Source organism: Hypanus sabinus, chromosome 28, assembly GCF_030144855.1.
Source record: "Hypanus sabinus isolate sHypSab1 chromosome 28, sHypSab1.hap1, whole genome shotgun sequence".
NCBI lineage: Eukaryota > Metazoa > Chordata > Chondrichthyes > Myliobatiformes > Dasyatidae > Hypanus > Hypanus sabinus.
Window position 1 is genome coordinate 25943631 of NC_082733.1, and position 16383 is coordinate 25960013.

A 16383-nucleotide genomic window follows, 5' to 3' on the forward strand; every position below is an offset into this window, starting at 1 on the left:
GGAGTTTATTTGTTCTCCGCATGACCACATGGGTTTCCTCCAGGTACTCCAGTTCCCTCCTGTATTCCAAAAACAAACAATTTATTAGGTTAATTGGTCACATGGGTGTAAATAAGTGGCAGGGCCTCATTGAGCTGGAAGAGCAGGTAGCATGATGAATCTCTAAATAAATAAATGCAAAAAGAGCAGTAACAAAGAATTACAGATAAATTAATGATGAATTCACCCTGAAAAGAGGAGACGCTGAAATCAGGCGTATCAGTATTATAGTGGAGTAAAGGAAATTACAGAGGTATGAGAGAGGAGTGTGCCAGAATTGACTAGAAAAGAACACCGGCAGGGATGACGGCAGAGCAGCAATGGCTGGAGTTTCTGGAAGCAATTCGGAAGGCACCGGATATATACATCCCAAAGAGGAGCAAGATGACCCAATCGTGGCTGATGAGAAGTCAAAGCCAACATAAAAGCCAAAGAGAGAGCATTTCATAGAGTAAAAATTAGTGGGAAGTAAAAACAAACAGAAGACAACTAAAAAAAAATCATTAAGCAGGTAAAGATGGAATACAAAAATAAGCTAGCCAAAGAGGATAAAAAAAGTTTCTTCAGATAAATAAAATGTAAAAGACAGGCGAGAGTGGACATTGGACTGCTGGAAAATGACTCTGGAGAGGTAGTAGTGGGGGCACTGAAATGGTGGACAAACTGAATAAGTATTTTGCATCAGTCTTCATGGTGGTAGACACTATCAGTATGGTGTAAGTTCCAGGTGTCAGGGATCGTGAAGTGTGTGAAGTTACCATAACTAGAGAGAAGGTTCTTGGGAAACTGAAAGTTCTGAAGTTAGTTAAGTCACCTGGTGTACACCCCAGGGTTCTGAAAGTGTTGACTGAAGTGAATGTGGAGGCATTAGTAATGATATTTCAAGAAACACTAGATCCTGGAATGATTCCAGAAGACTGGAAAATTGCAAATGCCACTTCACTCTTCAAGAAGGGAGAGAGGCAGAAGAAAGGACACTACAAGTCAGTTAGTCTGACCTCAGAGGTTGAGAAGATGTTGGAGTTGATCATTAAGGATGAGGTTTCAGGGTACTTGGAAGCACATGATAAAATGGGCCACAGTTGGCATGGTTTCTTCAAGGGAAAATCTTGCCTGACAAGTCTATTGGAATTCTTTGAAGAAATAACAAGCAGGATAGACGAAGGAGAATCAGTAAATATTGTGTAGTTGGATTTTCTGAAAGGCCTTTGACAAGGTGCCGTACATGAGGCTGCTTGACAAACTACGAGCCCACGGTATTACAGGGAAGATTCTAGCATGGGTAAAGCAGTGGCTGATTGGAAGGAGGCAAAAGAGTGGGAATAAAGGGAACCTTTTCTGGTTGGCTGCTGGTGACTACTGGTGTTCCACAGGGGTCTGTGTTCGGACCAATTCTTTTTATGTTATATGTCAATGATTTGGATGATGGAATTGATATCATTGTTACAAAGGTTGCAGATAATATGAAGTTAAGTGGAGGGGCGGGTAGCTTTGTGGAAGCAGAGGGGCTACAGAAAGACATGACCAGATTAGGCAAATGGACAAAGAAGTAGCAGATGGAATACAGTGTCAGAAAGTGTATGGTCATGCACTTAAGAAGAAATGAAAGAATTTATTATTTTCTAAATGGAGAGAAAATACAAAAAACTGAGGTGTAAAGGGACTTGGGAGTCCAAATGTAGAATTCCCTAAAGGTTAATTTGTAGGTTGAGTATGTGGTGAGGAAGACAAATGTGATGTTAGCATTCATTTCAAGAGGACTAGAATATAAAAGCAAGGATGTAATGTTGAGATTTTATAAAGCACTGGTGAGGTCCCCACTTGGAGTATTGTGAGCAGTTTTGGACCTCTTTCTTTGAAAGGATGTGCTAAAGCTGGAGAGTTTGAAGGAGGATCATGAAAATGATTCCAGGATCGAATGGCTTGTTGTATGAAGAGCATTGAAGGCTCTGGGCCTGTACTTACTGGAATCCAGAAGAATGAGGGGTGACCTCATTGAAACCATTTAAATGGTGAAAGGCCTTAATGGAGCAGATGTGGGGAGGGTGTTTCCTATGGTGGGAGAGTCTTGACCAGAGGAATCAGCTTCAGAATAGAGAGGTGTCCTTTTAGAACGGAGAAGAGAAGGGATTTCTTTAGCCAGGGAGTGGTGAATCTGTAAAATTCTTTGCCACAGGCAGCTGTGGAGCCCAAGTCTTTATGTATAATTGATAGATTCTTGATTGGTCAGGGCATGAAGGGATATTGGGAGAAGGCAGGAGAATTGTGCTGAGAGAAAAATTAGCCATGATGGACCATATGGGCTAATTTTGCTCCTAAACACATGGTCTTATGAAAGATAATTATGAACAATGTTTTCAACAAGGTAGTAAATGTATGATGTATTAAAGACCGTCTGACTTGTTAAAATTAATATGCTTCAGAATATTGTGGGTGAATTTTGCAAAGTTAGATAAGAATGATACATGTATTTTAATAACCCATTTCAAGTAATATTTTGTTTCATGTGTTGTGTTTGATATTTGTATTGTGAGTGCACTGTGGTCTGGAGGAAATTTGGTTTGTTTTTGCTGTATATATGTACAGTCAGATGACAATAAACTTTAACTTGAAAATTGAATTTTAAAAATTCTTTTCTAAGTAGTTATGAGTGAATGAATTGGTTTTATCACAAATGGAACTTTCTGGGAAAGAAAAAGTGAAAAGACAGTCAAGTGAACACTTGAAAATTTGTAAAACTGTTAAAATAAAATTCACTGTTCTTGTTTTCTTTCAGTCACAACTCAACAATCGTGGAGATGGTTCAACACTAATAGTTGATGCCAAATACCAATTCCAAGTGACTTTCCCTTTCAATCCATCTTCTCAAGCTCTGGAAACAATCCAGATACCCAACAGTTTAAAATTAAACTTCCTTACTAGGATTTGAAGCATGTAACTGTATAGAATATTATGGTACTTGAGAATGAAGATGAGTTACGTTGCAATTGATTATTTAAGACAATGATTGATAGTCCAAATTATGGAAATTGGATATCTTTTCTCCTTGTGACCTGCCAAAATGTATGATATATTTGACTCTAAGAACACTTCCACAATGTGCAAGTTTTTTTAAAGCGCAATCTATTTTTTATAAAATGTGAAACCTTCAGTTTGAATTGGCTGCCTTCAGAAGTATAGTATTTAACTTTTTTAAATACCATGTAACTGTAAAACAATAATTGCTAATGGCTTTGTTGTTATCTTAAAGACGAAAGCAAGTAGAAATGTTTACATAAGAGAGAGGAGCAAGAGATGGTCATTTTTCCACTCAGACCTGCTTTATCGCTGAATAATGATCTGATGTTTGTGTCAGTTCACTATTCTGTCTGACCACATAATATTGAATTCGCCTGTAGCCCAAATTTCTGACTGTTTCAGTCACAGTCCTCATAATATTGATTACAAAATTATTTTACCAACAACCATGCACTGGAGATTTTAAAACCTGTACAGTTTCTAGGGTGATTTTAATATATGCACAGAATATGGATACATGTTTAGAATAAAAAAGAACAGGAACATCGCAGAGTGCATCTGTTCTTCACATTTTGGATTTCTATGTACAGAATGTGTTTTAACCTTTATACCATGAGCAATGTCCAAAAATGCAAAGTTAAAATGTTGTGCAATAATATCTTATTACTGTGTGAAATTGCAGGGCATATTGTAAAATTGTAAGGAAAATTTCACTTAGTGACTATGTTACCATTTTAAAAAAATTAAATTTAAGAGAAAATGGTGTCTATTGTGCCCCTTGGAAGATAGCATTTTCTGCAGTCTGCTCACAACTCATTAAAGGGGTTTCATCCTCTCTGGTCAAACCGCTGAAGGGCCTGTTTTTGTACTGTACTCTTCTATGACTCTATGACCACTCTGGGTGTGTTTGGGTATGAAGTTAAGACCAGACTGAACCACAGTCAATCCAAATCCAAACCTAATCCAGAACCTCATGTTTCATTACCTGTCTGGAAGATATTTAAAAAAAAAATCATTAAAAGAAATTTATAACACTGCATATCTGTTGTTGTTGAAGTGTAGAAGATGCCTACAGTAATACCAATTGAATCGCCCTGATCTGAACAAAGCACTGAGCTAGTTAACATTGGCAAAGCCCAATACAGCCCTGATCTTTGAACCAAGAAGCATGGTCAGGTGCCATTAGAGTCATACTGTACATACAACTAATTCCATACTACATAAAAGGGATCCCTAAAGGCAGTTGATTTCTCTCTGTCACGTGAATCAGTGTTATTCTCCAACCTGGATTGTTCAAGTGCAAGGTGTTCAACCAGTTTCCTCTCCTGATTCAATTACCTTGCTATCAAATGATTATCTATTTGTTGACCAGCTATAAGTTAAGAGAGTTCTGAATTGTGGAAGAAGATTCAAAGTGTGCATTTTCAAATCCATTTAATTCCCAGACCAGTCACATGCTCTACTGGGTCCAGATCTAGTTTTCCCTAGATTCTGAATAACCCTGGAGAAATGGAGTTGATTTTTTTTGTCACTTCCTTGAAATCAAATCAAGGATCAGCTTTATTCACCATACGTTTCTACATTAAGAAATTTATGTGGTGTATTAGCACAATATTCAACAATTATAAAGAGTAAATCACCATCATTATGTGCTGTGTCGTATGACTTGGGCGATCATGGTCTTATATCGGTCTTTAATCTTCTCATAAACTCTTACTCTTTTCTCTGTCCACGACCATGGTGGTTCTGGGCAAATTGCCATTACCTTCTTCTGGACAGTGTCTTTACAAGACGGGTGACCCTAGCCATTATCAATACACTTCAGAGGTTGTCTGCCTGGCGTCAGTGGCCGCGTGACCAGGACTTGAGATACGAACCGGCTGCTCATACGACCATCCACCACCTGCTCCCATGGCTTCACATGACCGTGATTCGGGAGGGCTAAGCAGGTGCTACACCTTGCCCAAGGGTGACCTGGGGGAAGGAGTGCCTTACACCTCCTTTGGTAGAGATGTGTCTCCACCCTGCCACCCTAAAGAATAATGAATTATAGAAAAATATAGTTGAAGTACAAACATAGAATAAAATGTGCATAAATACATAAAGACGAAGGGTCTCGGCCCGAAACGTCGACAGTGCTTCTCCCTATAGATGCTGCCTGGCCTGCTGTGTTCCACCAGCATTTTGTGTGTGTTGTTGTTACATAGATACCAGTTGTATTTAATGATCTACTTAAACACTTAGCCATCATCATAGATCTCTCTCTAATACCAGAGGTGTCTAATTTTGTTGGTATTTTTGTCACGTTGTAGCTGGATGGCACAGCTGCCAGAGAACTAGGTTTGATTGTGGCTTGTGATGCTGTCTGTGTAGGGTTTGTACAATCTTCCCGTGACCTTCTGAGTTAATCCCTGTTTTCTTCCCATATGCCAAAGATGTACTCGTGGGAAGGTGAATTGGCCATTGTGAATTACCCCCAATGTGGGTGGGTGGCAGGAAATTAAGGTAGTGGCTGAAGTTAAGGGGAGTGCAAGCTGTAAAACGGGATAGGTACAGGTGAGGACATGGTCTGTGCAGATGTGGCAGGTGAAAAAAGCCTATTTCTCTGCTGTATGACTCTGATTCCATGATACTAAGAAAACATCACTGCATATTTTATTATAACAATCATGTACATATTCATTATGATTATGAAAGATGATGCTATAACATTATGAAATGTGATTTCTTTTAAGACAAGGAGGTTAATTATTGGCCGTAATAATGTTCATGCATTTACTCCCATGTGGTGTCTTGGGCATTGCCTAGCTTTATAAAACACAATAATTTAAACCTCCTAAACCTGCAAACAGATTGGTAATAGTGTATCAGGAGCAGTTTGCAAATAGGGACATAAAGCTGATGATTTAGTTAGTTTCTGTACTTGCCCAAGATTGTTTAATACTGAACAGAACCCATAATCATTTCATAAACGTAACATGCCTGTTCAGTTCACATGGTGATTTACTATCAATCTGCTGATAAAATCTATGGCTGCTGTGCTGTGTTACTTTAAATGCCACCCTGGTGCCAGTGGTGAACTTGAACCTGCATCAAGAGGTCAGGCTGTCCAAGTATCCCTGCAGGGATACCAGTGAACAATCTGCACTGACACTTCACGCAGTCCTGAGGGATCATAGTGAGTGGCTGAAAGCAAGATCTCGTCTACTGTCTCAGACCCCTTTGTGTGAAAAGGAACAGGAACCTCTTGTTTATTTCTGTCCAACATTTGACCCTTAGCCATCACCACTGCAACAGGTATTACATTAATTATTTTATTGCTATTTGTAAAACAGCTTGGTGAGCAATTTGGTTTTTTTTTGCAGTGCTATAGTAACACAATTTTTAAGTGCTTAGTGAACCCTACAATGTAGAAATTTGCTCAATATAAGCTTCTTGAATCCAGAGTAACACACACAGAATCAACAGATCAGGCAGCATCTAGGGAAAGAAACTAGGCAGTTCTGATGAAGGATCTCGGCCCGAAACTGTTAGCTCTTTATTGCTTTCCATTAAGTGCTGCCTGACTTGATGAATTCCTCCAATATTTCAGGTGTGTTAGGATTTCCAGCATCTGCAGAATCTCTTGTGTTTATAGATTCCAGGTTCTTTCTTAAATACAGACAGCAGATAAAAAAATTTTCCCATTCCCAGCATTAACCTGACTTTAATTAAAAACATTCTTCTGTTAAACTGAGTTTCTACTGGTGCTAATTAATGCAAAACTTGGTGTTAATGACTAAATAGATGCAGATCTGAAGTAACTGAGAAACTGTAAATGTGTAAAGAAATTATTAAGGTATCTGAAAATTGGCCAGTACAAGATAAGGATATGTCAACCCTCTGTGTGCAGTGAATTTGTGTATGTGCTGGCGAACATTTCTTCTGTTCAGTATTCCTAAGAACAATTTCTGATGCAAGTATTAGATAGATAAACCAGAAATTTGACATTACTACAGTACAGTCAGTCCCCAGATTACAACAGGGATCTGTCCCTGAAAACTTCACGTCAGAAATGAGCAACAACAGTGTGAGGGAGACAGTGGTGTCACTCGGGAAAAGTGGCCGCCAGACTGGGCGAGTGACTGAATTTGATCAGTATTTCCAGCTCTCCTCAACTTAACGGATCATTGAGGCTTGCTGGGGTGTTGTTGGGGAGAGAATTCATATGAAATGCCCCTTACTTACCCAGAAGCAGTTTTGCAAACCCATCTCCATCCATCCCACCAGTCTCCAAAATGCTCATTCATATCTACAGGGTGTTCACAACCCAGGGAGGACCTATGGTTGTTTTCCATTGCAGGACAAAACACTTCCAATATTTGAAAACACAAATACGAGGAAGTCTGCAGATGCTGGAAATTCAAGCAACACATGCAAAATGCTGGTGGAACGCAGCAGGCCAGGCAGCATCTATAGGGGTTCCTATAAATGCTGCCTGGCCTGCTGCATTCCACCAGCATTTTGTGTGTGCTACTTCCAATATTTGAACTGTTTATGTGTTACGTAAGTTCAGTTCTAAATTATCTCTTAACATTCCAAGACTATGAAGCCAGAAGACAATTTGATACCTCCTCTTTGATCCTTATTCAGCTCTTCATCCCTCCAAGAGGGCCAAAACCTCATCATGGTTTGGAGGCTTGTGTGCCTCAATACTCCGGAGAGCTATGTTAGCTGGAGTTGGGGCCTTGTGCTTTGACTCTTGGTAGGGTCACCCATGCCAAATGAGTCAAAGGATAGAGAGTGATCCACTGGTCCTCCAGGTTTGGGGTTCAGCTCAGGGCCAACAACCCTGACTGGTCAAAAAAAACTGTTACAGAAACAGCAACCAAGAATCCTTCTACACCTGAGTGCAACAGTATTCCTGAGTCTCCACCCGGGACTTGCATGATTGACTGTATTGAAAACCAAGAGCAAGCTACTGACATCATGAGGGAAGCCCTGAACACTGCCAGAGGAGCAAGACCTTCATGCTGCTGCCCTAAATGCCAGTGGACAGTAAGTAAATCACATCTTCAATCAGCTTTTTCATTTTTGTTTTGTCTGTGCTTTAAACCTTTGTAGCCTTTGCACAAAATTAATGAAAATATGTAAACTTTCTGATACACTAGATGGCAGTATATTCCTTAAGTGTACAACTCTCCAAAGTCAAAATCACATTGTCCTATACACAAGCACCGTATGCACAGCTGCAATGATGAACTTTACATTCAGCAGCATCACAGACGTGTAGCTTTAGAGACACAACATTTACAAGAAAAACAAATTGAACATAAATTAGTTCCACGTGCTAGTAAAGGCCAGAAATAGGAAAATCATACAGTTTAACACGTGGCTAAGGAGTTTGTGTGGGAGGGAGAGCTTCAGATTTTTGGATCATTGGGCTCTCTTCCAGGGAAGGTGGGACCTCCACTGAAGAGTCATTTTGCACCCAAACTGGAGGAGAATGGATATCCTAGTGGGAAGGTTTGCTAGCACTACACAGGGGCTAAATTAGAGTTGCAGAGGGATGTGAACCAAAGTGCTGGAAGAGATAGTTGAGTGGTTGTGGAGAGAAATGTTGTTAAGACCTCAGACAAAGTCAGGAAGCAAAATGTAGAGCACAGTAAACTAATGTTCTGAGTTGCACATATTTCAATGCAAGAATTATTCTGGGAAAGGCAGATGAGTTCAGGCCATGGATCAACACATGGGATTATGATATTGTAGCCATTTGTGAGACCTGGTTGCACAAGGGGCAGGACTAACAGCTCAATATTCTGCGGTTCCATTGTTTTAGATGAGATAAAGCGGGAAGGGTTTAAGCGTGAGGTGTTGCACTTTGGGAGGACCAACCATGGTAGTTCTTACAGAGTGAGTGGAAGGGCACTGAGGAGTGCAATAGAACCAATGGATCTAGGAATACAGGTCCATAATTCAATGAAAGTGACGTCTCAAGTAGACAGGGTCAATAGGAAAACTTTTGGCACATTGGCCTTCATAGATCAAAGTACCAAGTACAGGAGTTGGGATGTTATGTGAAGTTTTATAAGAAGTTTGTGAGGTCTAATTTGGAGTATTGTTGCAGTTTTGGTCGCCTACCTACAGGAAAGATGTAAATAAGACTGAAAGAATACAGAGAAAATATATAAGGATGTTGCCAGGACTGGAAGACCTGAGTTATAAGGAAAGATTGAATAGGTTAGAACTTTATTCCCCAGAATGTAAATGATTGAGGGGAGATTTGACAGAGGTACAGACAATTATGAGGGATACATATCCACTGAGTTTGGGTGGCATTACAACAAGAGGTCATGGATTAAGGGTGAAAGGTGAAATGTTTAAGGGAATCTTGAGGGGAAACTACTTCACTCAGAAGGTGGTAAGAGTGTGGAACAAGCTGACAGCAGCTGTGATGGATGTGGGGTCGATTTCAACATCTAAGAGAAGTTTGGATAGGTGCATGCATGGGAGGGATATGGATGACTATGGTCCAGGTGAAGATCAATGGGACTAGACAGTTTAAATGGTTCGGCCTGGACCTGTTTCTGTGTTGTACTATTCTATGACTCGATACAAGAAAGAAAAACTAGAATAAAAATCTATTGTAGAAATGCAATCTTTTCTCCAGAAATGCATCCTTAAATTACAAACAAAACATAGGAAGCACAAGATAGTTGAACATTTCTATCACTCAATAAGATCAATCTGATACAATCCTGGCCTGAGTTTTCCCCTTCCCTCCCTGTACTTTCTTGTATTTTAAACTTAATTTGATTTTTGCTTTGAATATATTCAACAGTTTCTCCTCCACTTCTTTCTGGAGACAGAATTCCAAAAGTGCACTGTTCTCTGAAAGGAAAAATGCTTCTTATCTTAGTCTAAAGTAGGCAACTCCCTTATTCTGAAACAATGGTACCTAGTTAAAAATGTACCATTAGGGGAAACATTCATCTATCCAATCAGCTTGCATGTTTGAATAAGGTCAGGTCACTTGTAATACTCCAACCAGTAAAGGCCAACCTGCTAAACCTCCATATATCAACCTCTTCATCATAGACATTAGCCAAGTGAATGTTCTCTACACTGTTTACAATGTCACACAACTTTAAGTAACTGTGGAAATCCATCTTATTTATACCCTTCATGATTTCACAAACCTCTATAGCACCCCTTCAACCCAGGGAAAAAAGTCCTAGGCTCTGCAGCCTCTGCTGATTGCTCAAGATATCCAGACTAGTCAACATCCTTTGAATCCTACCTGCAGTAAGGTGACTTGAATGGACACTGTATTCCAGGCATATACTCGCCAAAATCTTGTACAGTTGTAAAGTAATGTTCCAATTCTTGTAGTCATTGCCCACTCCCATGAAAGCAAGCATGCCCCGTGCCTTCTTTACTGACTTGGATGCTTGTGCAGCCACTTTCGGAGAACTCTACACTTGACCCCAAAGTTACCACGTGCTGCCACGCTCCCCAGGACCCTGTCATTCGCTATGTCCTGCTTGGTTTAACTTCCCAAAATGCATCAGCTCGCCCTTTAGAAAATAAATTTTATTTAGAGAGATACAGCACAGAGTAGGCCCTTCAGGCCCTTTGAGTCCAGCAACCCCCGATTTAACCCTAGCCAAATCACGGGACAGTTTACAATAACCAATTAACCTACTAACCGGCACATCTTTGGACTGTGGGAGGAAACCAGAGCACCTAGAGGAGACCTAAACAGTCATTGGGAGAACGTAGTGAACTGGCATCAATACCTGCAGCACACCACTGGTCACAAGCCTCCAAACTGAAAACCAACCCTTCATGACTCCAGCCACTGAGCCAAACTTTAATCAAACTGGCTAGCTCCCCCTAGGTCCCATGTGATCTCACCTTCTGAATGGTATACTATGCAGAACCTTGTCAAAAGATTTGGTAAAGTTTATGTAGACAATGTCTACTGTCCTGCCTTCATCAACTGTCTTGGTCACCTCTTCAAAAAACTCAGTACAGTATTACAATTTCCCATGTGGGGAAATGGGTGTTGTGTTGATCTACCTTGGGAGGAAGAATATAAAAGCAAATAGTTATTTACATCAAGTGAAACTACAGAATCATTATAAAATGGATCTGGCGATCTGCTAAACAAACAGTTATCCTGCAGGTATACAAGTAATTAGGAATGTTAGTGGTATGCTTTTCATTATTACAAGAGCTATAGTGAAAATGTATGGAAGATTTGATAAAACCGCAGGTGACTTCACAGCTGCAACACTGTATGGTTTTGGTCTCATTAAGATGAAATGTGAAAGAGGCAAGCTTTTCACACCGAGGATGAAGGTTTACTGCATAGAATGAATTGCCAGAAGAAGTAGTACAGGTAGGTATAATTGCAACATTTATCAGACATTTGGACAGTTACAAACAGGACCAGCTCAAGAAGACACTTTGGTTGACGTTGCCAAGCTGAGCGAAAGGCCTTCCTTCTGGGAGGTGTAACTATTGACTCCACCACACCTGACATTATTTTTCACATTCCCTTAACCAATCTAGATCTTTTTCATGGGGACTATTTCTCCTTCCCAGAGCTTGCTAACCATTCTGATTCTCAAATGTGATGAAGCCAAGGTTACGAGAAACTTTGGGTGACTAGTCCATCAAAAATTGAGTCTCTAAACACCTTCTGAGAGCGGAAGTAGCCTGGCTTATGTTTCGTAACAGATTCATGCTTTAATCCCAGACTTAATGTCCCAAATGCTTGTGTGTTTATTTATAATTAGATGACAGGTATCAGTGTTGAGCAACAGTTTCAAAGGCTGTACAGCACAGATTCATACATTTTGTCCTCCTGAGTCCTTCAGGATCACCAAAGAAGGAACTTGCAATGTATGGATGATGTCAAAACACCTTAATGCATTCACTGTATTTCAAATATAATGCTTTGTGTTAACTATTAAATAGGCAAAACAGTAGCTCGCCTGCATTGCAACCAAACAGTTGGCCCTTTCCAGGAGACAGTCTTTCCATTATCCCATGAGGGAATCAAGTACCTGAATTGATTCTTCACCTTGTAAGCCAATAAAAGTTGAGATGCGATGCATGGATTAGTTTCCAAAATGTAATTGTCTGTTGTTGTGTTTAAAACATGGGAACCTCTGTACATGGCTACTAATTTGATCAAACCTATTGGTCCAAAATGGCAATGGACTTCATTGCCACAAATGAGGATAAACCAGTAGTGTGTTCGAGTCTGACCCCGGCAAGGGTAGTTAGTTCTCTTTTCTGAATTCTGCAGTATTTATACTCAAAAGTTAATCGTAACATTTGCTCAAATTATTTAAATATCTGAATCAAAGTCTGGCAATTGTAAATAAATATTTTTAATGTCTGATCAAAACTGTTCCATACTTGGTGACATTTCCCAGTCTGCAGTAAAATAATTTATCCTACCTTATGAACTTTAGGTCATTTAGGTGTGACTTACTTTAATCCATTTTAAATCTTTCAAAGCCCTTGACACAAGGGATTTGAAATAGCTTAAGACTGTGGTTTCAGTGTTGAGGCTCTGTCAGATGGATGTATTAAAGCAAAATGACTACGTGCAGCACATTTGGAATACTCTGCCTTTTCACGTGTTCCTAGCACCTTTTTTCCGTGAAGTGTTAATATTAAACATGAAAGCAGGTGTAGGCAGTGTTCACAGAAGGGAAAATAGAGTTCATGTCTTAGGATGAACACCCTTCATCAGAAATGAAACACAAACTCTTACTCATTCTGCAGATACTGCCTAACTTGTTGGGCATTTCTATCATTTCCTGTTCTAATTGCAAATTTCTGGCTTTTTAAAAAAGAATTAACAGAATATTTGCCCAAGAGCTCAGTCTGTGCACTTTACTTCATATCAAAGACCCTTCAATCAAATACTAATCCTCCCCTACTTAACACCCAAGACCACAAAGAAAAAGGGAGCAGGTTAGGCTGCCTGGTCCCCCAGGCTTGTCTCATCATTCCTTACAATCATAGCTCACTTGCTTAGGACTCACTCCTCCTCCATACCAATTCCCCACAGCCTTTAACTCCCTGATCTCTGAAAAATGTATCCACCTCCTCCTTAAATAGTGATCTAGCTTCCACAACCTTCTTTGGGACAGATTCACCACCCTCTGAGAGAAGAGGTTCCCACACAGCTCAGTTTTAAACATCCATTTCAACAATGTCTCCTTGTTCAAGACTCTCCCATTTTTGAAAACATTTTAGCACCTACCCTTCCTTACCAGTAAGGATGCTCATCAGTAATAAAATACTGAAAGTACACCTCAGGTCATCAGCATCGCAGTAAAAAGCAACAGTTACCACTTCATATAAATTACTTTTCCTCAGAATCTTTATGTTAAATAACTAACTTCAAATTGCTTAGGTAAAAATGTAAAGTCTCTGTTATCCGTAGTGTAAAATAAGGAAAGGAAAATTTGGAAAAACTCAGCAGGTCCGTGGCATCTGTGGAGCTGATTCCTTTTTATTAGAATTGGGAAAATTTAGAAACAAGACACATTTTAATATTCTGCCAAAAAGGGAGGGAATGACTGTCTCTAGGTTGCAGGCATGAAAGTCTAGAGGACCAAAGGCAGGATGGAGCCCAGTGAAAGAGGGATCAGTAAGTGATGAAAGGTGGGCCTGGAGATGGATATGGGTGAATACATAGAAAACAGAACAACAAACATGTTGATAACGGCAGATACCAGGCTTGGAACTTGGAGTTTTTTGATGTCAGGTCATAGACCTGAGGTGTTAATGTTCCATCCACAGATGCTGCCTGACCCTCTGAGAAATTCCGTTTTTGTCCATGATTGCTTTGAGTATCTTTTTATTTCATATTTCCCACACCTGCAGTATTTTGCTTTTGAATTCACCACCCTCTTTTCGTTCAGATGCAATGCACTGGCCACATTGTATTTCTTTTTTCTTCCATCTTTACAGTGTTTTTATTTTCTGGTGTCCCCGAAGTTTGAGAATGTGGGGCACGTTGGGACAATATTGATCCGCAGGTTTGTTACCGTCGTCGTCCATTTCTCCCCAGTACTGGAGGACATTAAGAGCCCACGAAATATAGGTGGGTTTATATTTCCTTTAACACACTTTATGTCCCTGCTGTCCATGCAGCTACCTCAGTTAAGACTTAATTCTGAACTCTTTTCCTATTTCCTTTATAGTGTAGAATAGAAAGCACAAGACATTCTGTAGATGGTAGAAATCCAGAGCAACACATACAAAATGCTGAAGGAACTCTGCATCTATGAAGCGGAATAAACAGTCGAAGGTTCTCCCCAGACCCTTCTTCAGGACTGGAAAAGAAGGGCATAGAATGAGGCCACTCGGTCCGTCGAGTTAATGCTCCCTCTAAGCAATCCCATTCCACAGCAATTTTCCCTTCTGCCCGTTCTCCCCACAGTCTCGTTATCTCCCACAGATTATATAACCACCCGCCCATAGGCACATTCCACAGTTAACTACTCACCTGTATGCCTTTCGGGTTGTGGGGCGCGTTATGCAAACCGCCGAATCAAGCTACTGAACTGAAGCGGGAAAACGATGTTTATAGATGAAATATACCGTGCAAATGTGGAAAGAGCGGTCAGTTTCCTGTCGGAGGATCCTGCACCTTCCACTCTAAAACGAGAGGTTCCAGCCAATATAAGGTTCTGTGTTGAGGAGCTGAGCAGAAAGTCTCAGATGACCTGTAATCTCTTAAAGGGATTTCGGACTGTCCTATAGACTGGAACTGCTTCTCGCGTTCTCCATTTTACCGAAGCTCTCTTCGCGTCCGACCCAGTGCAAGGTATGTGCGACCATGTTCAAACGATCCCATTTATAAGCGTCTCACTCCCGCACACCTTATTAATTATTCGGAATTAACCCCCCAAGTCATGTAAATGTTCAGGGAGAAGGCTAACTAATTGCTAAAGCTTATTGATATTGCTACCTGTTGCTTTATGACTAGAGCCGCTAGTCCAAATGGCGTTCTGTGCGCGATTAAAGCACATTTATAAGCTGTCGGGAGCTCAAATTATAGAATGTAGAGCATTGTAATGAGAATACTAGAATCGTTTTAATGGAACGTGATTCGGTGTAAACGCGCACATATCAAAGTCGAGCGATATGTGTTTGTTATGCGCGTTCAAGTGGATTGTGTTGTTGACCAAATGACCATCTGCTGTCTCCCGCTCCGCTGATTTGCCGTCTCCTTTCTGTGTTCCCAGCCTGAGGTTCTGCATCCCGGGAGATGTGCGACCAGACCTTTGCCGCCGCTGTCTATGGACCCTGTGAAAAATGTCAAGAAGTCGGTCCGTTGCGGAACCTATACATCAAAGACGAGCCGATCAACGTCTGCTCGCTGTGCGTCGAAATGGTAGGACACCTTTAGGGCGAGTGTGGCCGGCGCTGGCACTTTGCGAGATAACGGGTGTTGGACCTAAACTCACTCCATCCCAACACCCCGCCGGTATATAAAGGTCGTAAATGACTCCGTGGGAATTCCCTCTCCTCCCTGCATGGGGTTAGGTCGGGTCCCTGACACGATTCGGAAGTTCTGTTAACAACCATGCCACATGGAAAGTTGCCATTCTGCCTATCATGCACCTGCTAGCTTTATGAATCAAAACGTCGGGATAAGCTTCCAGGTACTTATTCTATTTCATTCCGCCCTTAAATTGGAATAGGGTGAAAGGTCCTTCCACTGACGTTACTGTTGTCCAAATGTCAAATGTACTCCAGAAATTCGTTTCCACATTGGTCTTTTGGGGTTTGGAATGCACTTGGCAGAATGAATCCTAATATAGAAAACCATAGGAACCGGATTGCCCGGGCAAAACACAGTTCGTTCACGCCACTAGACCATAAACCAGGATTCCGGAGAACATAAGAAGTCCAATCAGGAAGCCTGTTCAACCCTCAGCTGCTACCCTGTGCCAACCCCATATCCTATGATTCCATTAATAGATCCTGAATATGCTCAGTGGATATAGTGCTTTAACTCACACGTTTGTGTTTGGGGGGGGGGGCAATTTCTAAACTTTCTTTAAATACATTGGGATCCTGACTCCATGTGGTCTTTAAACTCACCTTCACTGTCGGCCGCTAAAGGCAAGATCTCCTGATGGGCTACCAGTTTCTATTCCCATTCTGACGTCAGTCAGTGGCCTCCTCTACTGCCACGATGAGGTTAATCTCTGGTTAGAGGAGCAACACCTCATATTCCTTCTAGGTAGCTTCTAACCTGATGGTAAAATATTGATTTCTCCCCCACCCCTTCCCTCTTTTTCCATT

The 16383-nt window shown here is 40.8% G+C and overlaps 2 protein-coding genes across 4 annotated transcripts in view; both read left to right on the top strand.

Moving 5' to 3' along the window:
• Nucleotides 1-4674, top strand: part of LOC132382506 (unconventional myosin-Vc-like) — a 127029-nt gene extending 122355 nt beyond the window's left edge. For 2 of the 3 annotated variants that reach the window (XM_059952773.1, XM_059952775.1), the window contains one exon: nt 2816-4673. In XM_059952773.1, the coding sequence (XP_059808756.1) occupies nt 2816-2968 (153 nt within the window). In that variant the 3' untranslated portion in view covers nt 2969-4673. Of the gene's footprint in view, nt 1-2815 lie in introns of all 3 variants that reach the window. The other variant, XM_059952774.1, reaches the window with a different exon arrangement.
• A 10089-nt stretch (nt 4675-14763) lies between these two features.
• LOC132382508 (guanine nucleotide-binding protein subunit beta-5) overlaps nt 14764-16383 on the top strand; it is an 85725-nt gene continuing 84105 nt past the window's right edge. Inside the window, exons 1-2 of the mRNA XM_059952777.1 lie at nt 14764-14896; nt 15318-15466. Coding sequence (XP_059808760.1) covers nt 15341-15466 — 126 coding nt within the window. The 5' untranslated portion in view covers nt 14764-14896; nt 15318-15340. The remainder of the gene's footprint in view (nt 14897-15317; nt 15467-16383) is intronic.